The 27,942-nt window shown below is 35.3% G+C and overlaps 2 protein-coding genes across 6 annotated transcripts in view; one reads left to right on the forward strand and one right to left on the reverse strand.

The window, feature by feature from the left end:
* Nucleotides 1–27,942, reverse strand: part of dock6 (dedicator of cytokinesis 6) — a 111,853-nt gene that overhangs the window by 58,881 nt on the left and 25,030 nt on the right. For all 3 annotated transcript variants that reach the window (XM_073945072.1, XM_068219443.2, XM_068219442.2), the window contains exons 8-18: nt 26,674–26,740; nt 23,907–24,056; nt 22,123–22,203; nt 21,655–21,811; nt 18,330–18,454; nt 18,144–18,237; nt 17,785–17,947; nt 8,614–8,731; nt 5,465–5,535; nt 3,144–3,282; nt 1,852–1,953 (exon numbers count right to left, since the gene is read on the reverse strand). In XM_073945072.1, the coding sequence (XP_073801173.1) occupies nt 1,852–1,953; nt 3,144–3,282; nt 5,465–5,535; nt 8,614–8,731; nt 17,785–17,947; nt 18,144–18,237; nt 18,330–18,454; nt 21,655–21,811; nt 22,123–22,203; nt 23,907–24,056; nt 26,674–26,740 (1,267 nt within the window). The remainder of the gene's footprint in view (nt 1–1,851; nt 1,954–3,143; nt 3,283–5,464; nt 5,536–8,613; nt 8,732–17,784; nt 17,948–18,143; nt 18,238–18,329; nt 18,455–21,654; nt 21,812–22,122; nt 22,204–23,906; nt 24,057–26,673; nt 26,741–27,942) is intronic.
* On the forward strand, nt 8,921–14,897 carry angptl8 (angiopoietin like 8). 3 transcript variants are annotated; one of them, XM_073935543.1, is made up of 5 exons: nt 8,921–10,217; nt 10,484–12,360; nt 13,748–13,888; nt 13,967–14,077; nt 14,178–14,897. In XM_073935543.1, exons 2-5 carry the CDS (start codon nt 12,058–12,060, stop codon nt 14,187–14,189), a joined length of 567 nt encoding a protein of 188 aa, XP_073791644.1. In that variant the 5' UTR covers nt 8,921–10,217; nt 10,484–12,057; the 3' UTR covers nt 14,190–14,897. The 3 variants fall into 3 exon arrangements, with proteins under 3 accessions (XP_073791644.1, NP_001315082.1, NP_001315083.1); NM_001328153.1 differs by lacking the exon at nt 8,921–10,217 and having other exon boundaries at nt 12,009–12,360; nt 14,178–14,580; NM_001328154.1 differs by lacking the exon at nt 8,921–10,217 and having other exon boundaries at nt 12,009–12,360; nt 13,996–14,077; nt 14,178–14,580.

The following is a 27,942-nucleotide window of genomic DNA, read 5'->3' on the forward strand; positions in this document are numbered from 1 at the left end:
GACAGATTATACAGGGGTGAATGTAACAATTGAGTATATTTAATGTAGCATAATATTAGTTGTTATTTACAGTAGTCCATTAATTAACTCAACTGATACAAATAAATTTAATATACTGTTTGTTTTTATTCTGTAACACTTTATTTTGATGGTCCATCTGAATATCAGTAGACTGTCTGCATAATATCTGTTGATACTGCTCCTTTAAAAGACATTTAACTGACTATAAGAAACTTTGCAAGTACATGTCCACTTACACTAACCCTAACCTAGCAGTCTATTTATAATCTAATGAGAATTATTTGGCATGTAGATGCAATGTAACTTAAATTCAACAAACAGACCATCAAAATAAAGTGACCTTTTATTCTAATATATTAATAATTAAATGTAAAAACAAAAATCCATTAGTTAATATGATTGATGTTTTCTATTCATTATTAAATAATATTAAATAAATTAGGAATTTAGCCAACTTTAATGAAATAAAGTTTGTTATATTTAACTTCGGCCCACAGCCCAGCCCTCAATCAGGTTTAGTCTTTGGCCCTTCAGAGAAATAAGTTTGGGCACCCCTGATCTACAGCTACATTATGGGACTCAACACTTGTAGACACTCGCTCCAACGGGTTTTGCACGGCTCTTGGTCCCATCCACACACATTTGTCAGATGTATAAATTCATTCATGGACTGTCATCTCCACCTCTCAGTCAGTTAGTAAACATAAGAAACGCCACACACAGAGAAACACATGCAGCCCAAGGAGACTGTAAAGCGGCTTTGGTCAGGGTACCTTTTCAGTAACAGCTGCACAGTAGTAGATTTTTGTCCATGGCAGAAATAACCTCTTTCAATATGTTCAAAGACATATAAAAATCTGGTTTATAGAACATCAGATGTGTCATCTGATTAGCATGCTACCAGATGTGCCTGCCATCTTAATGATTCGTTGTTTAAATGTATTTTGAATATTCTCTGTCTCTATTACATAATGTTTGTGTTTTACTTTAATTCGTACATATACATTTTTAATTAAAATCTACATAACTATGTCTATTTTAGTGCTTCTTAACTATGATTTATTGAATAAATAAATGATTTAATTTATATGATTTATTGTATTGTTTTTAGGTTGACAATTTTAACATCTGTCCAAGAAAAATAGATAAAAAAATTGCATTCTGGCTAATTCTAGTCCATTTGCAGCATTGCCAATAAATGTACACTGTCCCTGCCAAATAAACAAATAAATAAAATAAACACTTGGCACAGCTACCAAGCTGACCAATCACAGTACTTTGTTGTGGCATGTAGATACATTTTCTAAGAGGTGGGCTATGGGCTATGCAACATAAATGCGCTATGCGACATTTGCGTGCGCTTGACACAGGAAATATAAATCAGCCTTTAGACAAAAACTAATTTAAAAAATGATCTGCAAAGTTTTACATGTTTAAAACCAAAAAAAAGGCTTCTGGGGCTTAATATTTTTTAATATACATGAAAATGTATGCAAAGTGGCAAACCACTGCAGTAAGAAAAATGCATCCCTTTTTCATCTTGTTCAACCAATGTTTATGCAAGCAAATTTAAAGTACACCATATTCATCATTTACCTAAATTACAAAAATTATTACAGAGTTGTAGCTCTAACCTTAAAAAAGTGGGGAAAAAAGACTTATTTAAAAAACAAAACGATGATATTAACCCCTGAGACCTGTGCTATAAATCACAAACTCAAGATTAATGCCAGTTAATTCAGCTTCATAACACCGACCCCTGGTATTCCCAACTTCCACATGCATTCACACACAATCACAACGTCAAAGAAACTGTGATGAATGTCTTACGTCAGGAGTGAGGACAGAGTAGCTGGGTGGAGGTTTCTCCACAGACACAGGGAGACTGAAGGAGCCGGAGCGCAGACGGCCATGCTGCATGAGGGGGATCCACTGCAGAGACAAACAACGACTCCCATAAACCCCACATCACAAGCCCAAGGGTACTTTATTAACATCAACATACTGGATAAAAACACATAATGCAGTTACTTTAAAGCAGTGTTGGCACATTTCTGGAATTTCTGTTTGTTTGTATGTGGGTGTGATATTTTACGTATGTGTTACAGGTATGAATGCCATTGGAGGATCCGCATTTCATGATGATGTTGGCCTCTGATGCTGGGTTCGCGCGACCAATCGCTGATCGGCATAGCGTTTAAATAGCTGGCTCAAACTGCAATGACAATCTCTTTCTCTCTTTTGCTTTCACGCTTTCTTTAACTTTTGTGGGTCTCTGTGAGAACAATCTCTCTTGCGAGGACTAGTCTGAGAGAATGTGTTTGCTTATGATTAATACCCTTAAAAAAGCAAAAAGTGCAGGCAAAAAGTGCAGAGTGGCTTCAGCTTTACGCCCGGTTCACACAGGGCTTTAGCATCAACGCTTGACAGAGGGCATGTCTGAAGTTGGGGCTGATGCGATCGTCATAGCAGCGTCAGCCAATGAAATTAGTCAGCAATCGGCTACTGTCGGGGCTGGTGTATTTAAATATAGGTATGAAAGGCCGTTGCATATGTTTTGGCCCCAATGGCCTTCCATATATCTGATTGGCTGACGCTTTCATTGGCGCTTGAGAGTTCCAACTTTTGCTGCGAGCAACGCCACTAAAGTGGTGCTGACGGACCCACAATTCAGTTCGGCAACACTTAATGTCACCCAATCAAAGTGAATGGAAAGCGTTGACGCGCCGTGTGAATGGGCCTAAGTGTTAGGAGTATGGATTAGGAATGGATTCCATTAATCCAACATTGCATCCTACTTACCAAACTCATAGAGACAGATGCGCAGAATTGCAACTGATATAATCTGATCTGTAGCATAATGCTACAATTTGTCTTTGAACACAGATTGTAAGGACATTGTATATAAAAAAAATTATCATATTGCACATCCGCACTTCACAGCGGGTGATGAGGAAAAGCATAAGGATGTGCTTCTGTATCCAGCAGGGATAGTGAGTGACGTGTGAGCCCTATTCAGGAGTCTCTGAGGGCCACAGGGTCACAAAGGGCTGAGTGTTTTATTAGGCAGCCTGCAGAACAGCGTGCAACAGGAGAGAACGAGAGGAAGGGGCTTTCCTCACCGTGTAGCCCACGGGCGTCTCCAGAAGGGTGTTCTGCTTAGGCTGGCAGCTGATGTGATAGAAGGTGAAGAGCAGGTGGTGGTTGTCTGTGAGGTTGGCGGGGATCTTCATCTTCACCTCCTCATAGAACTCGGGGGACCTGCGGAGGTGGAGAGATGGGACTGAAAAACACTGCGGCCAAGGGGGAGAAGACATACTTGGAGGACTCAGGAAATTGTGAGCATATTTCTTTTCTACCTTGTCATTAACTTGTTTTAATGTAATAAATTGCTTCATTTAGTTTAATGTGTGCATCTTGTTAAACTAAACAATCTTTAAAAAGCTAAAAAAATATACAATTTAGATGTAAACTGAAATGAAAAGATGTTTATTTTTGCTTATCAGTAACATCTGTTTTTAAAGTTAACGTCATTTTTGAAAATTATTTTAAAAAGTACTGTTGTATATTAATTATATTTAAACTTTCAAACAATTATATACAAAAACATATACTCATCGGCCCCCTTTATTATGTACACCTTAATAGTTCCCGGTTGGACCCCCTTTGCCTTCAGAACTGCTTTAATCCTTCGTGGCTTTGATTCAACAAGATACTGTAAAGTTCCTCAGAGATTTTGGTCCTTACTGATAACATTACACTGTTGCTGCAGATTTGTCGGCTGCACATCTATGGTGCAAATCTCCCGTTTCACCATACCCAAAGGTGCTCTATTGGATTGAGATCTAGTAACTGTGGAGGGCATTTGAGTACAGTGAAATCATTGTCATGTTCAAGAAACCAGTCTGAGATGATTCTCGCTTTATGACATGGTGCGTTCTCCTGCTGGAACTAGCCATCAGAAAATGAGTACACTGTGGTCATAAAATGATAAACATGGTCAGCAACAATACTCAGGTAGGCTTAAGTGTTGACACAATGCTCAGTTGGTACCACTGGGCCCAAATTGTGCCAAGAAAATATCCCCCACAGCATTACACCACCACCACCACAGGCAGGATGGATCCATGCTTTAATGTTGTTAATGCCAAATTCTGCAGAAATGGAGACTCATCAGACCAGGCAACGTTTTTCCAATCTTCTATTGTCCAGTTTGGAGAGCCTGTGCAAATTGTAGCCTCAGTTTCCTGTTCTGCTGCTGTAGCCCATCTGCCTCAAGGCTGGACATGTTGTGCGTTCAGAGATGCTCTCCTGCATACCTTGATTGTAACGAGTGGTTATTTGACTTCCTGTTGCCTTTCTATCAGCTCGAACCAGTCTGGCCATTTTTCTCTAGCATCAACAAGGCCCACAGAACTGCCGCTAACTGGAAATTTTCTCTTTTCTGGACCATTCTCTGTAAACCCTAAAGATGGTTGTGTGTGAAAATCCCAGTTAATCAGCAGTTTCTGAAATACTCAGACCAGCCCATCTGGCACCAACAAACATGCTAGGTTCAAAGTCACTCAAACCATCTTTTTTCCCCATTCTGATGCTCGGTTTGAACTGCAGTAGATTGTCTTGACCATGTCTACATGCCTAAAAGCATTGAGTTGCTGCCATGTGATTGGCTGACTAGAAATTTGTATTTATGAGCAGTTGGACAGGTGTACCTAATAAAGTGGACATGGAGTGCACATTCGAGATGTTAACATGAATCATATTTTCTTTCCCTCAATAACATGAAAAAATTATAGCAAAATAATACTATTAATATTACTATTATAGTTATTAAACATCATTAAAATAGTAGAAAAAAATACATCATCTCAAGATTTTAATTAGTCATAACTTTAGTCACACTTTATTTTAATATACAGCTCATGCTATAAACAAACCATAAATTTAGACTTTTTGCTCAATAAACTACTAATTAGCTGCTTAATAATACATATTAAAGTAGGGTTTAGGTATTGAGTAGGATTAGGGATATAAAATAAGATCATAAGTTATAAGTGGCAATAAACAGTTAATATCTTAATAAAATGCAGGTAATAAGCCAGTAGTAAATGGTGTAAATCGTTACCTAAAGTGTTCCCATAACTTTTTTTTACCTTAAAAACCTTTGTTTTTAATTGATGAACATTTATGAATGATTAATATGATTAATATAAATGTAAATTTATATTACTATCAATTTCATTGTAATATAAATGTAAATATGTATAAAACAGTATCTCAAAGTCTAAACTGATTTGTTGCACATTGTTAAATAAAAGTAGTGGGAATCTGAGATAGAGTCTACAAAAAATACTCTAGGTGAAAATGTAATGTAATACAATTCATGATATAAATAAAGAAAAAGAGTTTAGTAAAGAATAGTGAAGGAGAAAGGGACTCATACTTGTTATGGTAGATGACTGGAGTGTACGCCTCCTTATAAAACTCTGCACAGCTTGACTTTCCAAAAATGACCTGATCAGGAGAGGAAATCACATTATACTGGTGAATAACAACTCAACGGCTCCACTAGATGTCACCAGAGACTCACACTTCAGCAGTGACGTAGCCCTTGCTAATCATAAAGTCATGGATGCATTTTTCAATTATGACCAAATGAATTTAGCCTCTAATGTACCTGCACTACGTAAGGCCTTACACAAGCCTTAAGTCAATAACATATGTTTCAAAGTGAGTGAACACAGCTTTTAATGTTAATCTCTAATGTCTCTAATGTTATTAGAGAGTTCCCAAAATCTCTGATTAGATTAACAACATGTAAAAGGTTCTGGGAGTACACTGAAATCTCCAAAATCTACCAAAGAGCTTCTTAAAGACATAGTTCACCTAACAATAATGACATTTTACTCATCCATTCACTTGTGTGAAACCTTTTTGCTTTTACTGTTGAACACAAAAGAAGATAATTTAAAGAATGTTGTAGAAAAACTGGTAGACATTCACCTTAATAGAATTTTTTGGTAAATAGTTTTGGTTGATTTTTTTGGTCAATGGTTATCAGCTTCCAACATTCTTTAAAATCTATACTTTTGTGTTCGACAGAAAACAAAGAAAGTCAAAGCTTTGGAATCACTTGTGGGTGATTAAATGACTGATTTGTTTATTTTTATGGTATGTCAGTTAATGAAGGCTATCTTCATAGCAAAACAAATTACAGTAATACAAATGTGACATAAATATAAAATAAACAAGCAAAAAAACAAAGCCCTCAACTCTTCAGCAGGCAAAGAACCATATATAACTTCATTCACATTGATTACAGCGTAGTTTTTTAAATTCATGACAAGTTTAAAAAGTCCTGCAATAACCCCAGTAACACTCCAATTTTTGTAGTTTTTGTTTAAACGTTTTTGCATTACTTACTTATTTCTTTATGTTTATAGTTTATATACTAAACGAATGCCTCAGCTTTGCAGTGATCATGCACAGATCATAGTTATGCATTGGCTTATTTATCAGTATAATGTTTGATTCTTATTGTAAGATTATATATTTTATAAATGAATGGTTTACAGGGCCTATTATTAACTGTAATCATGTTGGTTTGTTGGTTGAACACATCGAAGCATGGTAAATCTGCTGTGTTTTCATCAGCACGTCTATCAGCTCTCCATGGTTTCAAGGCGCCCTATGAAAACAGTCAGTTCTCATAGGCTGTATCAAAGCTGCACAATATACTTTGTCACACTGAAGTATGTGCAGTGTTTACTTTGAATTATTATCAATCATTTGCATGTGTTTTTGAGGCCTGTGATTGTATGATGATTTTAAAAAGCATAAGAAAGTGTATAATCCGTACATTTAATAATTCATTTTATTGAATTATTTTAATCTTTATTGTTCAATTACTATAACATAAATACTGTTAGACTTTGAAAATTAAATATTTCAATTCTATATTTTTATTCATTTGTAACAATAGATTGTTTATTAGATTTTATGCAGAGGCACTCCTACTGGAGAATCATCCCATTTAATTTTATCAATTCTTTGCAAATAGAGATATTCAAGTCATCTGATGAAATTCATTTTGCAATATATATTGCAGAATAATTACGGTGCGTAATATTACTTTGCCTGGTGCAGGTACTTTACTACAGCAGATTTTTGTGACTATTACGGCAGAATGAGAGTATAGCTCCTAGTTATATTGGACTAGAATAGTAACTGTTAATGTAAAGTTGGTCTCTAACATGATGTAAATACAGAGTTTTCAATAGGAAAATTATGAAAACTATTTTATGAATGAAAAGCTAATGGTCAAATCTTATTCAACAAATGATGCTAAGCTAAGCTAAAAGTAACCCCTGAACAAGACCCAAAAACAAGAAACTACCTGTCTACAAGTCTATTGTTTAACTTCAGGACAGTGTTTCTCAACCACATTCCTAAAGGACCAACAACACTGCATGTGTTGAATGTCATGTCTCCATTACAGGTCATTCAGTCTCTGCTAATGAGCTGATGATCTGAATCAGGTGTGTTTGATTAAGCAAACATGGGTGCATCCAAAAATGTAATTTAAATTTAAACGTACTACTCGACCATTAGTAAAGTACGCTCTACATAGTATGAATGTGCACATGATGAGTGAAACTCAGACGCACTACATCCGTTAGTGGCTTTGCTTCGCGAAATGTCCATCAGATGCACATTTCAGAATCTAGCTGAAAGGAATATTAAGCTGCAGACCCACACACGTTTCAGCACACACAATCCATCAAACACGATCTAGGCAGGGGCAAACCATATACGGTTAAGATGGATGTTAATGTTATTATTGTCTTCTCAGACCTCGCCATCAACATATTTTTATTTATATTGTTCACACAATATAAGTATATAATTAGTACACAATAGGTTTAACTTATATAATGGATTCATAACACTGAAAGAAACAATAGCAAGTTAATATGTACTATATAAGCTATAATACATCTTTATATGTAATACAAATCTTTTTACATTTAATAAATGTATAGCACTATATTAACATACTGCTCGACTTGAATACTGTTTTTAGCGTACTATATAGTTTGGAAGTATATGTGATTTTGGACGCAGCCATGGAAAATGTGCCGAGCAGGTGGTCCTCCAGTAACATGGTTGAGAAACACTGATTTGAGACTTAAAAAAGTGAGCCCTTTTAAAAAAATTATGCAGTGTTCATCTAAATTTTAATGTTTTGTTTATTATTTAAAATGATCAAAATAGCTAAATAAATTCTGACAAAACCATATTAAGAAATTTCTAGAGACAATGTACACCATAAAACGATGTATTGTTCCGTTTAATACATCTGGCGACGGAGTGTGGTTCGAGTGACTAATGTAAGCAGTTTGTTTTTGGATCAATGTGTTTTAGGGAGGAGCTGTCATACTCTTGGCACACATCTGGAGGGCTTTATTGTTCACAATTAGTTTGTCTAAGTGATTAGATCATCATATCAAATGCGCTTGCATAATCCCAAGTGCTTTTCTTTTGTCTGAGAAGCTTAGAATATGTGCTGTGACAGTGTAATCTGTGACTCACCGGCATGGCCTGACTGGGATCCTCTCCTGCCATGAACTGCACCTTCACAGCAATGTTCCTCACCGAACCCTGCCGGCTGCTGAAGTTCACGGACTGAGGGTAAACGTACAGCAAGTTCCTAAGCAGGAGAGGGAGAATGAAATGAAGGTGAAACAAAGATCTCATCTCCATTAGAACAGCAATGATTTAGGAGAGCCCTGTATATTATGCACATTTACAGGTTCCAAAATATTACATTGAGTTCTTTTTAGCAAAGACAATGAAATTGATAGTAATTTTAGTTTTTCTTCACTTCTTTCACTTTTCTGGATAAATACAACTTTCTTCACTCAACAAAGTGTTGCGCACTCAGGCATGTACTTCATTTTTGAGGGCAATAGAGTGTATGCAGACACTAAAGGGGCTTCGAGAGAAAGGCATTTCTGTTTGGCCAGTTTTGCAACCAAATTTGCACTGGGTAATGAAAGTGTCCCCATTTCAGCAACAAAAAAAAAAGACATAGCAACGCTATCTTTAGAAGCAACATTTTTTTAACAATACTGAGGTCATACTGAGTGACTTTCAAGAGTGCTAAACAAAAACAATTGAACTTAAAAATTGGCTGAATGTAAATTCTAGGTGTAAATGGTTAAAACTAGCAACACAAAGTCACAATATGTAAGATTTCATCATAAATAAAAAACAAAAAACTTGCGTACGTACATTACCCAAAATGTTTTGAAGAATGTTCAAATTCAGAGAAATAAGCAATACTAAATGTTCAAGAATCTCTAGAGTAAATTTTTTTTTTTTTATTAGATTTTAACAGATTTTTGTGTGTTGAGCATTAATTAAGACAATGTTAGAACCGGTTAGCTTAAATTGTGGGAAAAACTGGATAATTTTGAGCTTTTGTCAGCTTTAGGGTTTAAAATAATTTTTGGTGTGGGATCAAAATTGGTGATGTAGCACCGATCTGCCTGTCCAGAGATGACATGTTAGTTTCTCATTATTATTCATAGTGTATTATTCAAAGAGTTTTCCTGTACAATGAGAAGCATCTGCTTCTTAATTTTTCATGACTGCACGTGCTTTCCGAAGGCAAGGCAGACCTGCCAAACTGTGATACCATGTCCACGCACAGCATGCAGAATTTAGCCATTCATGAAGGGTTTGTTGCATGTTTTTTCCCATGATGCTTTAAGGGTCTGTTGGTTTGCAGCAAACATTTTTCTCGGGAGACCTATACAAGAAAAAGAAAATGGCAGACTTTGTCCTTTATTAGTTGATTTGTTACCATTGAGACACAATCGCCTATACCCATGCTGCTGTGTTTGCCTATGTTTAAAATCCTCCAGATTATCGGCAGGGCAGGGCTAATGGTTGGAATTCATTGGGAAAGAGACCTGCTGCACTGCTTCACTGTGTCAGCATTCAAAGCTGGGGATTCAGGAGGGAGGAGAGAAGTCCTTTTCATTTTTAGTGTTTATATAAACAATTATCTTTATGATGATGTAACAAATTGTGCCTTTGTGTATATGAAATTACAAATAACAAATGTAGCAGGACATTAAACTACTGATTATGTCTTTGCATCTTAACTTTGCAAGCTAAAAACATCAGGGGTCTCCTCACAGTTGTATCATTTTGTGAGCCAGATGACAGTTGTTTACTCCTCTTTTATTCACCTGCTCTGCTGGCCACGCTCACTCCACAGAGCTCCACGCCCATCATGAAGCATTCTTTGAAAAAAAAAAAACTGAAGTAGACTTAAACCGAAAGGGGGGGGGGGCTTTAACAAGTAAAACGGACTATGCTGGGCTGTGGATAGAAAGCCATATGCCAGAGTAGTTGGTGGTTCATTTAATTGTGGTGACCCCTGATAAATCAGGCACTAAGCCGAAGCACAATAAATAATTGTGAATAAATACAGCGCTGATTCTTCTAAATGTAATTACGAGTGGAACAGAGCTCTGCTGCTTTACTATCGCTTCTCTGTTGTCCCTCATCAGCAATTGCTTTAGCAGTCTCGTTACACTTAAACAGATTTCAGTGTTACTATGCTTCATACAACAATTCTCTAGTAAAACGAACCATGTCCAGTGTCGCCATGCTAACGATGTTATACACGATTTCTGGTATAATTTTATATTGAACATGGTGTTTACACATTTGGATGACACATTTAGATTTTTTGAGGAGAATGTAATTGTGTCCAAAATTTGGTCAGACTATAAAGACTGTATATCTACACTGATATCCTGAGACCAAGCAGTAAACACTAAACAGTAGTAACAGATGGCTTGTAGAAAATTTTAGGAAGAGAGAAATATATAAGTAAAGCAAAAGCTCAAGTTTAAATTTCTAATAAAATTGTTAAGTTTACAATAATCAAAAAGAAATTAAATATTATGTTTTAAATCTTAAACTGTCAAGTTCACAATCGCTAATAAAAATGCTAAAATTTCAATTCCTAATCTAAATAATGGGCGAAGCAGAGGCGCAGTAGGTAGTGCTGTCGCTAGGTTGCTGGTTCGATCCTCGGCTCAGTTGGCGTTTCTGTGTTCGTGTGGGTTTCCTCCGGGTGCTCCGATTTCCCCCACAGTCCAAAAACATGCGGTACAGGTGAATTAGGTAGGCTAAATTGTCCACAGTGTATGAGTGTGTGAATGTGTGTGTGGATGTTTACCATAAATTGGTTGCGGCTGGAAGTGCATCCGCTGCGTAAAAACTTGCTGGATAAGTTGGCGGTTCATTCCGCTGTGTTGACCCCAGATTAATAAGGGGACTAAGCCGACAAGAAAATGAATGAATGAATCTAAATAATCATATTTACACACAGGTAATAGAAACGGTTTCTGTTCAGAGCTACTATTATGTAATTCAGACTGACACACAGCATTTGAACCACATTTTTCTAAAGGAGTAGCACCATGACACACATCTACTATGTATGTTTGAAGAACATTCACAAAAACAGACATGAAAGGTACTTCACCTTATCCCAAATCAAACACTAAACATGTGGCCCCAGCATGAACATACAAGCCCCATATCTCTTACTGCACCAGTGAAAGTAAGAATCATATTTGCATAACATAACACAGCATCTGTTTGCATATCTTATTTATGTGGCTCAAAAATGGCACAGTTTCCAGCGTGTCAGAAGGTTCACTGGATGCTGGAGCAGCTCTGAGGTTAAAGGAGAATGGTGAACTGGCAGACTGACTGCTCAGCACGTCCCTGGTTCAATACCACTAAACATCTGTCTGGCCAACATAAGAGTCAAGGTCTCTCTCTCTCTCTCTCTCATAGAGCTATAAGCCCAGCTCTGATAGGTTGTACCTCAGCTGATTTCCCAATGTCCAACATGCCCTGTCCCTGGTTATAAAAAGAAGAACCCTTTTGCAGAGTGCGCACACCGAATCATCACTCACGGTCAGAGTTTCTGAGAAAGAGGACAAGATGCGGGCAGTTTTATCTCTGCTGTTCGTAACTCTGTGTTCAAACAGTGCCTTTACGTCCCCGCTGAAGACTGGTCAAGCTGGAGAAAACCTGGTGTCCAAGGATGAAGTGAACATCCTGATGTATGGCGTGCTGCAGTTTAGTGAATCCCTGCACCACATGTACCAGAGCACAGAGGCCAGACTGGCCCGCGTCATGACAGCCGTGAGCCGAACTGAGAGCGAGGTGAAGAAACTAGGCTACGACACAGAGGCCGCGGCACAAACCAAACAACAGATCAAAGAGAAGCTTCAGCTCATCAAGGTAAGCTAAATCAGGACATACAGTACTGAAATAATCAAATCCACCATTTAAATGACCACCTGATTATTAGAAGTTTTTAAAAATGTCACTTAAAATGTGCAAAAATGTTTGTCTAAGAATCATAAAATCTGTAAAGAGTGGGTTAAGCACTTTCTACTTCTCAAGGCAAGGAAAAGAGATGACTCTTAATTAAATGGTCTCAAACTCAATTCCTAGAGGGCAGCAGCTCTGCATAGTTTAGCTTCAACCACCTCCAACTCACACCTGCTTAAAAGTCTCTAGTAGTCTCGAACACCTTGATTAATTATATCAGCTGTGTTTGATTAGGGTTAGAGCAAAACTGTGAAGAGCTGCAGCCCTCCAAGAGTCCAGTTTGAGACATATGATCTAATATCTAGGTGTATATACACATTACATTACATTCGATAGACGATAAAAAATGAAAAATAATCAATGGTAAATCAATGGGTAATCCATCCATCAACTATATACATATATATATATATATATATATATATATATATATATATATATATATACATATATATATATATATATATATATATATATATATATATATATATATATATATATATACATATATATATATATACATATATATATATATATATATATATATATATATATATATATATATATATATATATATATATATATATATATATATATATATATATATATGTGTGTGTGTGTGTGTGTGTGTATGTATGTATGTACATATATTTATAAACATACACTATCGGTTTGGGGTGTCTTTTTTTGTTTTCATGTTTTTTTTTAAGTAAAATTATTCCGTTCATCAAGACAGCATTTGTTAAATGTAAAAAAGAAAAAAGGAAAAAGGTAAATTGTTAAATATTTATTAAAATTTTAATTAACTGCTTTCTTATTCTATGTAGTTTCAAATGAAATTATTGCTCCAGTCATTATTGCTTTTATTACTATTAATAATAATATTATTAATTCATATTAGAGTGATTTCTGGAGGATCACATGACTCAGAAGACTGGAGTAATGAAGCTGAAATTTAATCTTTAAAATCACTGGAATTAATTATTAAATTAAATTATAAACTGATTTTTAACTAATTTTTATTATTTTTAGTGCAATAACGTTTCACAATTTTTACAGTATTTTTTTAAATGACTGCAGCATTGGTGAGCAGGATAAGTTAGCTTTAAAACATTTAAAAACCATACTAACCCCAAACTTTTCACTGGTAATGTGTGTGTGTGTGTGTGTGTATGTATATATATATACATATATACATACATATACATACATATATATATACATATTCAAATGGAGTTATACAAGGATTCAAATAGAGTTTGGCTGGTGTAGTGAACAGCTGGTCTGTTTGCAGGCTCAGACGAAAGCGCTGCAGATTCAGGTCCAAGAGAACAGAGGTAAAGTCACCAGGGTAGAGCTGGAAGAGGCACAGCTGAAGAAAAAACTCCACAGCATGGAGGAAAACCTGAACAGCTCCGTCTCAGACACCTTCAAGGTACTGCAGACTGCATACTACTGACTACTCACACACTCTACAGTATTACCAGGAATTAAACAAATCATCTCCCAACAGGGCAAACCACTTAAAAATATCTTTATCAGGGAGGACTTGATGAAGTGGACACAAGAACAGAAACTCAAATTGCAGAATCAAAACCAGCAGATGTCTGATTTACAGAAACTGGTGAGTCTTATGAGTGCAGAGTTAGGAGTGTAGTTGCGAGTAAACATGTGATCACCTGGAAAAACATTGTTTCACGTCAGTGTCTTGTTTGTCATTTCAGAATATGGTGTGACCACTAAAATCAGCTATGAGGAAGAAGCACAATCCTGATCAACACTCCATTCCCGGCACTGCAGATGGATCTCAGAAATATAACACCGATGACAATGATGATTGTTTTTCACACAAGTTGGGTCTCTTTCAGAAACATCAGCAGAAGAGAATCTCTAAAACATAAAATTCCCAATCACAGACACCATTTGTCAAATATAAAGCTACATTGTACCATTTTATACATAATGATCATTATATTTGTTTGGGTTTGTTGTTAGTAACTTATACTGAAATACTGAAATATAATAACTTATAACTGAAAAAATGTAACTGTTGTGTTAAGAAATCAATACTGTTATAGTGTAAACTTTATTTATTAACAGAATAAAAATCTGTGTTTTTCTAAGTACAATACATATATATTTATTTTTACTCACACACAAAAAGTCAAATATATATGTTTTAAAATGTACTGATGTAACCAAGGCTGTATGGGTGGGCAAATTTGATTACAATGCAATAACATTCAATAAAATAAGGCTGATAATCAACCAAAGATATAGGGCTAAGCATATATGCTTACACCCCTTTCAAATCTATCTTTTAAATGAATATTTTCTATAAGTCAGCACTGCAGCCAAACCTGGAGCTAATCTAACAAAATAACTAATGATAACAGTCAACAAATCAGTTCACCCAAATTTATATGTTAGGGAAAAATATTATTAAAAAAAAAAAAGGAAAATATATATATATATATATATATATATATATATATATATATATATATTAGTATTAAACATTTTGCAGTATGTCATTTTTTGTGCAATATTTCACCTGAATTTAGATGTATTAAATAATGTAATTTCTAAAGATGTTTGGTGACCAAACATTTAAATTCTTGCTTCCTTCATTTTTTTTAGTTGAATCAAATGAAGTTTTCAAGTCATTTGAACTTATATCAATCAAGCTGACTAAAAATATGAAGTTAAACTGTATCACTTAAAAATGGTTCAAACCTGATTAACATATTAAAATAAGTTTAAGTAGCAAAACCGCTGCTTGTTCAGACTTTTATGTTATTTTTGCAGTATATGAACCAAAATATGCCTATATTCACTGATAAATGAATAAAAATATTCATTTTAAAAATTGGGTCAATCAATCAATCAATCAATCAATTAATCAATCAATCAATCCACCTGTCCATCCATCATTCTCACCCTTTATATTGTATGCAATATAAAAGTTGCTATTTTCCAAACAAAGACTCTGCATACTGATTTGAAATACAAAGTACTGTGAGTCTATTTGATCGTTTACCAGTTTCTGAAGTCCCTTCTGCTCACCAAGGCTGCAATATCTAAATATAGATCTAAACCATGTTCTTGTGGAATATATATTTAAAATGTCATTAATTCCTGTGATACTAAATTTACAGATTGTTACTCCAACATTCTGAAATGATACTGAAACGAAAGCTAAATAGTTACATTTCAGATTTACATGCATCTCTTTTAACAAGTTTTCTCATTTGCTGTTGCATTTAAAGGTATAAAATAGGGCTGTCAAAATTAGCGCGTTAACGCATGTGATTAATTTGAAATATTTAATGCGTTAAAAAAATAACGCAAATAACGCAGTTGCAGTTTTTTTTATTTCCTGTTGTGGCCGACGTGTGTTCAGGGACGGCACGTGCATAGAGGCGACCTAGGCGGCCGCCTTGGGCAGCAGAATAGTGAGCGAACCCCCCAGCCCTCACTTTTCATCCGCAACACCAACCCCCTCCCTCACGGTCCTTACTTTTATACGCGAACCCTTCGGGTTAAGGGGAGCGTGATTGCTGTTTGTCTAGAGCACCAGTTCAGCTTGCTCTGGCCCTGCGTGTGTTTAACATGCAAAGAAATTTTAATAAGATCAAAGACGCGCTTTTAGAAGGAACGTTGCAGTATAAAACAATTAATATGGCATCACCAGGCTGATTTGCGTTTTCTCAAGAGTTTCATGGGGACGATGTTTCACGGGTGTTTCATTTTTAATCTTAAGACTTTAACTGCAGTTCAGCAGTTCACTCTCATTCAGCATAATTTCATTCAGGATGTTTAAATGGAATTTGATACCGCATGGCGAACGGAAAGAAAAACCTCCGCATTTCAGGACTCGCGTGATCCTTTAAGGTAATCAAAAATCGCTGCTTACATGGTAGACTCTTAATCAGTATAATCTTAATCATTAAAGCGGAGTAGTGATGTCCATGTAAAAGTACTCAGTGAAAATGGTAGATGGAAGTCGCAAGCTGTCAAAGACAGCCATATTCTCTGCGTCTAAGCTGTTTCATTAGCCCTCACATTTCATAAGTTTGACATTTTTCCCCCTACACACAACTTTTGTAAAGTGTCTGCTTCGCGTTGCTGTGTCAGAATCCTTGCTTGTGAAATACAGCCATCCTTACGAATGCTTAGTTTAAGCAAATTTGATAAACGCGATTGTGCGCGTGGATGAATCTGAAGGGATCCTTTGTTTACTGTGTGCGCTGCACTCTGCTCGTTGTCTGTGTGTGTGTGTGTGTGTGTGTGTGTGTGTGTGTGTGTGTGTGTGTGTGTGTGTGTGTGATCCACCTAGAATCCAACATGGAAATTATTTTTGTTTGTAATTGGCATTGATTGTTTTGAAATTCAAATGGCACTTACATGTCTGTGTTTTTATTTCTATAATAAATATGGTGTTTTGTGATTAATCATGATTAATTACAAAAAAGTGGGATTAATTACGTATATTTTTTAATCATTTGACAGCCCTAGTATAAATAAAAATTGTTTTCTACTCATTTCCCAAAAAGTGGCATGTTGTGGTGTATTTTGATCTAAGACTTATCTTCACATTCTGAGGACGCCAGAAACATCTATTATAAATTATAAAAAGAGACATTGTATAACCCTTCATAATATTATATTTAGTATATGCCACCCGATCTGGTAAAAGTCGCACATTCTATTTTAGGATACAGACCAATAATGTGAAAAAAAAAAAAAAAAAACATTCAACCCTGTTTTCTGTCATTAAATGACGATGTTTTTATGAGGTCTGTCTATGGTCTCTCTCACCGAATACAAGATTCATTTTAACCCAATATTTATAACAGTTGGCATCGCCGTTATAAATTATTTAAAAAGTAGCACCTCTGTTTAACCTTTCTGAATTTAGTATGTTTATAATGGTGTCTTTTTAAATATTTCTTTAAATAAAAACTAATTAATTTGACCTTCAGTCTGGCTGAATAGCATTTGTATATATGTACAAGTTAGGCTGCAAAAAAAAAGTTTATCCCTTTAAAAGCAATAGATTTGCACCAAAAAACAACCAAAAAACTTTTCTAGTGACATTATCAGGTTTTTACTTGGAAAAACAGGGCAGATAACCGTAATTCAAATGGCCATTTTTTCAATTTCACGCAAGGCATGAATCTGAATAGGATATCATTTCAAAGAAGGCACCATCATTTTAAATTAGCGTCACTGTAACTCATTTTGCTGGATCAGATGACATACATCAATACATTATATATTGCTTTTTCTCAACGTAGCTTGATCAGTTTTGAATGTGCATGGACTGACCTGTATGTAGTGTGAGGGGTGTAGACGTAGCGAGCGGGAAACTCCAGCACTTCTTTAGTGGGACGCACACGGGGATCGGGGTAAGGCTTGACATGAAGCAGCTCTGGAGACAGACAGTAGTGTGGGGCCTCAGGAGCCGGAGAGATGTCTATCTTTAGCTGAGCTACACACACACACACACACACACACACACACACACACACACACACACACACACACACACGCCACACACACACACACACACACACACACGCCACACGCACGCGCACACACAGACGCAAGCACGCACACACACACACACAGTGAGAAAGCGGCTAAATAATAAAAGAGATGATGTAAGAATAAGTGTGGACAGATACCTGTCACAGGCCTGAGTCGACGCAGCACTGATGACGGCCTCCTCATGTCTGCCAGAAACTTATATAAGTCTTCATCACTCAGTCTGTCCCCTTCCTGCAGCACCGCACAAACACACAGCATTAAACAACACATCCCGCTAACACCAGAGATGCGCGCACACACACACACACAATCTGAGAACAGACCTGTTTAAAAAAGTTGGTGACTGTGAGAGTGGCCGGACGGAAGTTCGTGAAGTTGCACATGTCCTCTCCTACACTCATCCTTTCAAATCCCTTCTTCTTCCTCTCATTCCACGTCCCCTTTCGCTCTGAAGGGAATGACAGAATGATGTTTCAGCTAGAGAACCGTTTTATGAATTTATGGAGTGGGTACTGAATCATTTTTCTGAATTTGTTGAAAAGATTCATTTAGCAATGAAACACCACTTATGATGATAAAAAAGCTTTGGTGAAAAATATTGGTAGGTGAAATAAAACAAACAATATTTTGACTAACAAGAAAGTTATTTATATCAGCTATGTTTATTAAATTGTTGCAGGAATTGAATTTAATTTATTGAATGGGATAGCCCCATGAAATTAATCATCTCATTTTCGAGGGGGTCCCTAAAAAGTTCATAAATCAAACAGAGTACAACACATCACAACGTAAATACATTTGACAAGACAAACAAACAATCAAACAAGCAGCACACTCCACCTGAAACACTTCCCACAATCTGAAGCCAAAATAAGCAAAAACCTATAATCAAAAGTACAAACAATTTGATATACAAATAAATAATAAACATTTAATTTGGAGCCAATATTAATAACATTCGCAAGTTGTTTCCAGAAGAGAAAATAAATTAGCCCTGAAAAGACGAAGTGATTTAATTGATCTAAAAAAGGAAGGGAGATTGTTCCAGTCGGAAGGTGCTTTGTATCGAAAGGACCTACGGCCACTTTGTTACGAACATCCAATTTGTAAACATGCTATTATCAGAACTACTATTAAAATAGATATAATAGCAATCAATTAGTGCTGTCAAAAGACTAATCACATACATAAAGACAGTATTTACAAAAAATAAATTATATATATATATATATATATATATATATATATATATATATATATATATATGCATAATAAGTATATGTATACTGTGCTTTACTATTTATTCTGTGTATATAAGCAGGGAAAACAAGACACGTCACCATTTTTCTCAGAAAACATATTTCTGAAGGTGCTGTTGACTTAAAATTTTCACCAGATGTTGGTACTAATAATAAAAAAACATTTATGCAAAGAAAACTAAACTAAGGAGTTTACAAATTAAGTTATGTGTAATGAAATGAAATGATTCAGGGAAAAAGTATTGAACACATAAAGAGAAGGAGGTGTAGATAGGCCGTGAAAGCCCAGACAGTAGCTGAAATCTCTCTGTAGTTCTTCAGCAACCCTCTGCCCTTCGTCACTGTAAATAAATATTCACTGCTTCAGTTCAACATCTACATTTACCAGTATGATGAAGATGAAACCAGGGTGGACATTTCAGTAAGACAATAATCCAAAACACAGCCAAGGAAACTCTCAAATGCTTTCAGAGACAGAAAATCAAGCTGTAGAATGGCCCAGCCAATCACCTGACTTCAAACCAATAGCGAATACAAAATAAAGATTTGAGAGACGAGACTCACAAAACCATTTTTGCACTCTGTTGAAGTCTGTGGAAAAACTCACAGCTGAGCAATTCATGTGACTTCATTCGTCATATGAGAGCTGTCTTTAAGCTGCCATCACCAAAAAAGCTTTTTATATAAAGTATTAAATACATTTCACTAGTTCAGTACTTTCTCCTTGTGTCATACCATTGTTATTACACATAACTATTTTTTTCAGATTTTTTTGTTTATGTTTTTTTTATATTTGTATTGTTTGGGTTTTTACCAATCATATCCACATCAAACATATCAATTCCATGTCAACAGCTCCTTAAGAAATATTTTTCCCGGGGAAAACATGACGTGTTCAATATTTATTTTTCCTGCTATATACAGTTGCAATCAGAAGTATAAAACCCCCTTTTCATTTTTTTATATTTCCCAAATGATGTTTGACAGAACAAGGACATTTTTACAGAACGTCTGATAATATTTTTTCCTCTTGAGTAAGTCTTATTTCAGCTAGAATAAAAGCTGTTTTTTAATATTTTAAAAAACATCAATATTATTTGCCCCTTTAAAATATATATTTTTTGATTGTCTACAGAACAATCGTTAAACATACAGTTAAAGTCAGAATTATTTGCCCCCCTTTGAATCTTTATTTCTTTTAAAAATATTTCCCAAATGATGTTTAACAAAGCAAATAAATTTCACAGTATGTCTGATAATATTTTTTCTTCTGGAGAAAGTTTTATTTGTTTTATTTCATTTGGAATAAAAGCAGTTTTAATTTTTTTAACAACATTTTAAAATTAAAATTATAAGCCCCTTTAAGCTAAATATATTTTCGATATTCCACAGAACAAACCATCATTACACTATAAATTGCCTAATAACCCTAACCTGCCTAGTTAACATAATTAACCTAGTTTAGCCTTTAAATGTCACTTATATAAGCTGTATAGAAGTGTCTTTAAAAATATCTAGTCAAATATTATTTACTGTCTTCATGACAAAGATAAAATAAATCAGTTATAAGAAATGAGTTAAACTATTATGTTTAGAAATCTGTAGAAAAAAAATCTTCCCTCTGTTAAACACACATTGTAGAAAAAATAAACAGGGGGGTTAATAATTCAGACTTAAACTGTATGTATGTATAAATATGTATAAATGTGTGTGTGTGTGTGTGTGTGTGTGTATGTATAATGTGTTTAAATTTATATTTATAAGTTAAATATTAATATCTAATACAAATTACAGATATGTATGGAAATATTTTGGTTCTGTAATGTTCTGTATTTTGTATATTTTTATCTATATATACACACAATATGCATACACAGTGAGTACAAACATTATGTAGCGATTACATTTTTTTTAGATGCGATTAATCCCGATTATTCATTAGACAGTACTAAAATAAATAATAATCAGCTATGTTTCAGAATGCAAAACTCAAATTATTATTTTTTGTTTTATTTACCTACTATATTGGATGTTGCTCACATCCTATTTCTAAATAAATTACTATATTTTATTAAGCCTGTATTTAGGCTTAATTTATTGTTTCTTCTGTTTGCAAGGGCATAAAATTAAGGAAATTTCATTCACATGTAATATGCAGCAAATAAAGAACATTGAAGCTTGAGAATGCATTTCTGCATCAAAGTGACTGAAAATGATGAAGCCCATTTATTAAATACCGTGAAAAGGTCAAGAAATGCAGATATAAGATGTGTATACATTGCCAAGCCCCTGTGTGTGTGTCTGAGTGTTACTTCATGGACATTTTCAAGATACCGGGTTATAATAGGAATGCAAAAAACCAAGTAAGTGTTTTGAGTTTGCTTAATACCCGTGTCTGAGTCTGAATCGGAGCGGTCCAGGCCTCCAACGCTGCTGACAATGTTCAGTAAATGAATTGCAGTCCAGGCAAAGGGCATGCGAAATCCACCCAGCCTGGAGCACATCTGCTCGGCCTGAGCCCTCAACTTCTCCAGCTTCTCTTTATGCTGCATTTACAAACACACAGACAAATGGATATTTATACATGAAAACCCAATCTGGCTGGTTACACAATGTCGTGTAAAGGTAATGAGTGAGCAGCATTTATCATGCCATTTCAAACAAGCCAAAATAGCAACTTGGCAGCAGACCTGTGACAGTCACAGCCTCCAGCATCTACTGGACCTTGCTCATATTGGAGAAGAATGGCAAATATTGCAGAAGTCCAGATCAAGTTGAGAAAGAGGATAGCATAATTATGCCAAGTGTATCTGATTAGATAGTCATGAAAAACTGCCATGCGAATGGACACGAGTACCTTAATGGAGTCGGACTCCTTCATGACCATGTACGGCTCACAGCATTCACCAATATCTCCCTGCTGAAGGACTTTCTCCAGCTGAAACACATATACAGCACAACTCAAAAATAAGACTGACCCAATGATTGTAATATGATTATTTACAAGTCATCCTAATATGCTCATTTGGGGCTGAACAAATATGTATCAGTGTTAAAAACAGATATTCAGTAACGCTTTATTTTGATGTTTCATTTGAGTATTAGTAGACTGTCTGCTTAATATCTGTTGATACTGCTACTGTAACAGACATTTAACTGGCTATAAGAAACTGTGCAAGTACATGTCAACTTACACTAACCCTAACCTAGCAGTCTACTTATAATCTAATGATTTAGTTGGCATGTAGATGCAATGTAACTTAAATTCAACAAACAGATCATCAAAATAATGTGACCAGATTTTCTGCATATTAACTTTGTGAATACCAATTTCAGATAGGTGTAACTTATTAAAACATTTGTTTTTAATATTTTTAATATTTCTCTAATATTTTTTATATTAAGTAAATAAGCTGATCAACAGCGAGAGTAAAAATATATATAAAAAATATTTATTTATTTACTTAAACTCCTTCCAGACAAATTAGTTTCAGCTTATTACAAATTTTGGAAAGCCCATAGAAGCCTTTAAATACAGTTAGTTTGTGTTTTCAGAGTCAAGAAGATGGTTGGGTTTTATTAAGATTTTGAATCATATTTATATTATATATTAAAATAATTCTGAAGTGTTAGTTAATATTAGAAAAACTATATCTTATTTACATATAAATTACCAAGCAAATAAAGCTTTTGTAATGTAATGTCTACTCATACAGCTACAGCCATATCACCCTGCAGCCCAAGACCAGTAACTCACTGAGCTTAACAGGGCTGAGCCTGGTCAGAACCTGGATGGGAGACCACAGGGCAAAATTTGGTTGCTGTTGGAAGTGGTGTTAGTGAGGCCAACAGGGGGCGCTCAACCTGTGGTCTGTGTGAGTCCTAATGCCCCAGTATAGGAAAGGGGACACTATACTGTCAGTGAGCGTGGCCTTTTGTGTGAGATGTTAAACTGAGGTCCTGACTCTCTACGGTAATAAAAACCCCATGGCACTTCTCGTAAAAGAGTAGGGGTGTAAACCCGGTGGTCCGGGCTCATATTTTCCCCGAAAAAAACAAACAAACATTTTTTTTTCTTTTCAGACTTTCTTCAGTTTGTATTATTTAGGTCTTTTTGCATAACCCAGCTACTCTAAAGTTCTGACAGTCTCTTGGATAACACATTTGTATACTCTACAATTCAATGATAAATATAGAAATTTTAGTTATAAAGAACAAGTTATAAGAACAACATTTATTTATATATATATATATATATATATATATATATATATATATATATATATATATATATATATATATATATATATATATATATGTRTATATATATATATATATATATATATATATATATATATATATATATATATATATGTATATATATATATATATATATATTCTTTTCAAAAAGCAAAATATCAGGGTCAGTTTTGATCCTGCTACATGAATTCTTTTGTAAAACCTTATCTTTGAATGGTAGAGTATATAGTAATAGGTTGATTCAGCTTCTTATACAACATATCGGTAATGAATAAATGACCCATTTTACACGGAAGTGTAAATCACCCGTATGACCGGGAGTCACTCTTGTTGCACTCTGGCCTTCTGCACACTTGGTGTTGCGCCTCCTGCTGGCCGTACCTTGATGACCAGGAAGATTTCAGGAGACGGGTATGTAATGGAGAAGATGGCGGATCGGGCCAGGGTGGAGATGGCTACATGGGGGTTGTGTGGTCGGAGCAAGCCCTTCATCTGATCTGAGTTCAGGTCAAAGTGGAAATCCTCAGAGATCTGAGAGAAGAACAGAGCATTGATGAAAGTGATACTGGATACGAATGAGCTCAACGTTTAAAGGGATAATTCACCCAAAAATAACAATTCTGTCATCATTTACACACCCATGACTTCCAAACCAGTTTTTTCATCTGTTAAACCCAAAAGAAGATATTTTGAAGAATGCTAGAAAACTGTAACCATTGACTTTCATAGTAGGAAAACAAATACTATACTATGGAAGTCAGTGGTTACAGGTTTTCAGCATACTTCAAAATATCTTCTTTTGTGCAGAAGAAAAAAACTCAAACAGGTTTGGAACAAGTGGACGATGAGTAAAGGAAGATAGAAATTTATTTTTCAGATCAATGATGCCTGTATTCGTGAACCTGCAATTTATCATACATTGTAAAAAATGAACCTTGAGGCTGGTATTTTTTATTAAAAGAATTGAAGTGATCATTAAAAATAATGTGCATATTTCTTAAAATAATTATAGTCTGGATTTATTATTAAATATTGAGAAAATTATAAAACCAACAGATAAATTTGACTTATTTCTTTAAGCAAACCAGTGCAATTTTTAGGCACAAATCCACTTCTAGTGAAATTTCACTGCATTGATTGATTGATTGATTGTGTTCCAAATATATTGAGATACAGCTTTTATATAATGTACTGGTTTTATATGTTAGGCAATACACAGATTCTGTCAGATTTTGCCTAAAACATGACCATTTCTACTTCCTACAAAAGAAAATTTGTATACGAACAGAGTAAAAAATGACAGAACTTAACATTTAGCACTTTTGGCAAAAGGAGATGCATATATATTCATTTATTCATTTTCTTTTCATCTTAGTCCCTTTATCAATCTGGGGTTGCCACAGCAGAATGAACTGCCAGTTTATCCAGCATATGTTTTATGCAGCAGATGCCCTTCCAGCTGCAACCCATCACTGGGAAACATCCATGCACACTCATTCACACACATACACTACAGACAATTTAGCTTACCAAGTTCACCTATACCACATGTCTTTGGACTTGTGGGGGAAACCGGAGCACCCGAAGGAAACCCATGCAAACACGAGAAGTATATGCAAACTCCACACAGAAACGCCAACTGAGCCAGTCGGGGCTTGAACCAGCAACCTTCTTGCTGTGAAGCAATTGTGCTACCCACTGCGCCACCTTGCTGCCATGCATATGTGCTATTACAACAAAGATTTGAATGCATTGAAACATAACCTTTCGACATTACGATATATTGTCATTAAACAAGTGAAGGTTCCGAGAAAGGGTGGGGATATTGAAATACTTTTATTGCAGAGGAAAGCATTTTACATTTACACATTGAATACTTTTTCTAAGAGAGCTTTAAAATTGGATTTTGATTTGAAATCTTTTTTCAGAATTGTATGCATGTATCCAGGGCCAGCGCGTCCATAGAGGCGACCTAGGCAGCCACCTAGGGCGGCATAATAGAGAGGGCAGCGTCCCCGACACTACCCTCACCTCTCGCGCCCTCAGTTATATCCGCGTCTAGCAGTCACACTGCACTTTACGCCCCATAGACTTCGCAGTTCGCTACATTGAAAAGTTTAAGCTTGGTGAACTCTGACTTGCGAAATCACATTACATGATTGCGTGAGACCAACCGAAACCAAAACATGACCCCTCTACAGAAATTTAAAACATTAACGTTCGCTTTTTTAATGTCTAACAATCTTGTTTACTACTGCCCCTTTTCGCAGCGTCGTACTACAGAATTTTGCATGCACAAACTCTAGTGTGAGTACAGCATAATTGTCCTGTTGGTTGATTGATGTTTATTTGATTGGTGTTTATTTGTTGCAGGTGTGATGCGTTATATTTATACACTGAATACTTTGTCTCCGAGGAAGTTTAAATTAGGATTTTTATTTGAAATAGCTATTTTTGTAATTGTATGTATGCATCTCATATTGCCATATGTATTCTGTTGCATGTTAGTGTGTGTGTTTGTTTACTGGCTTGTTGGTTGATTGCAGTGATTATTGCTTGTAGGTGTGATGCATACAGCTGTGATGTGTTTAACTATTTCTTGAGTTATCCAATTGTCTTTTTTAACCTGATGAAGACCATGTAGGTTGAAACGTTGTTATATAAACAACATTTTGAGAGCTAAAGTGGAAGTGTGCCTATTTACATTTACTTTTGATCTTTTACAACAAATTGTATGTATATTTTTATCAGTTGAACATGCAATAAAAAGATGTTTGGCCAAAAATGCATTGTATATTTGTTTGATTAAAACATTCTATATTTTAAATGATATGAATGAGTAATTTTAATTATTAAATATGAGTAAATTGTGATTTATTTGCTTGAATTTTAAACGCACATTCCACTAAAAACTTTAAAATCCATCACTCCAAAAAATTGAGTTATTTTCTTTTAAATTTTTATTTTATTTTCCAACTAGTTTTTCTTATTAAAAAATCAAGTCTTGAAAACTCCTTTAAAAAATTTGTACAATATTGTTACCATTATTTTTTTTAAAGGAAATAGCACATACGATTTTTTACAGTATAGAGTTTGAACCCACAAGCTTTTCAGGAATTATACCAAAAGGTTAAGAAAACAGTCATACCTTTTTCTTTTCTCTAACATCATACAGAGCCAGTGATCCAAATATTGGCTCGATTTCAATCTCGAATCTGGAAATACAACCGCAACAGGTCAGAACAGACTGCAGGCAGCTTAAGTGTTGAGGATGGATGTGTAATCAGAAGGTGTGTTTCATTAAAAATCAATGAATGCAGTTACTAAGTGAAAAACAAAGGGCACCGGTAGAACATTTGTAGTTCCAGAATTGTTTTTTAAAAATACCTGATGTTGAGACTAAAAATATAAAATATGTTATTTTATGTGTCCATTACAGTGCATGCGAAAAGTTTTTATAGAGCTTCAGTTTTTTCACATTTTTTTTACGTTACAGCCTTATTGCAAAATGGAGAGCATCCAGAGATGTTTAATAGAACATGCTTCACAGTAGGGATTGTATTAGCCTGGTGTTGAGTGGTGCCTGGTTTTTTCCAAACGTAATGCCTGGCATTCACTCCAGAGAGTTAAATTTTAATCTCATCAGACCAGAGAATTTAGTTTCTTATGGTCTGAGAGTCCTTCAGATGCCTTTTGACAAATTTCAGGCGGGGAGTGGCTACCGTCCGGCCACTCTACCATACAGGCCTGATTGCTGGATTGCTGCACAGATGGTTTTCCTTCTGTAAGGTTCTCCTCTCTCCACAGAAGAACATTGGAGTTCAGACAGAGTGACTGTCGGGTTATTGATCACCTCCCTGACTAAGGCCCTTCTCCCCCAACAACTCAGCTTAGATGGCCGGTGGTTCCAGTGTTCATTGGAACTTTCAGCAGCAGACATTTTTCTGTAACCTTCCCAGCCTTGTGCCTCGAGACAATCCTGTCTTGGAGGTCTACAGATATTTATGCATGTGCATGTATATATATATATATATATATATATATATATATATATATATATATATATATATATATATATATATATATATATATATATATATATATATATTTATTAAGGGTGGAGCCGAACCCGAATACGGTATTCGGAAAGGCACGAATAGCGTGTTTTTACGAATCCTTGATTCGAACAAATACTTGAAAAATTATTTGTATTCGGGAGCAAGAAAAACACTATATCAAAAAGCAGCGTTTCCTCATGAGACCACGGTGCATGCCCGCGTGAGTGAGTGAGTGAGAGAGAGAGAGAGAGAGAGAGAGAGAGAGAGAGGCAAAACGCGCCAAAGCCCGAAACTGAAAGCGAGACGTGACTTTTAAGGGGTTGTTTCATATGGATTTATTAATCATTCTTACTGTTCAG

This window comes from Danio rerio, chromosome 3, assembly GCF_049306965.1.
Source record: "Danio rerio strain Tuebingen ecotype United States chromosome 3, GRCz12tu, whole genome shotgun sequence".
NCBI classification, from domain to species: Eukaryota; Metazoa; Chordata; class Actinopteri; order Cypriniformes; family Danionidae; genus Danio; species Danio rerio.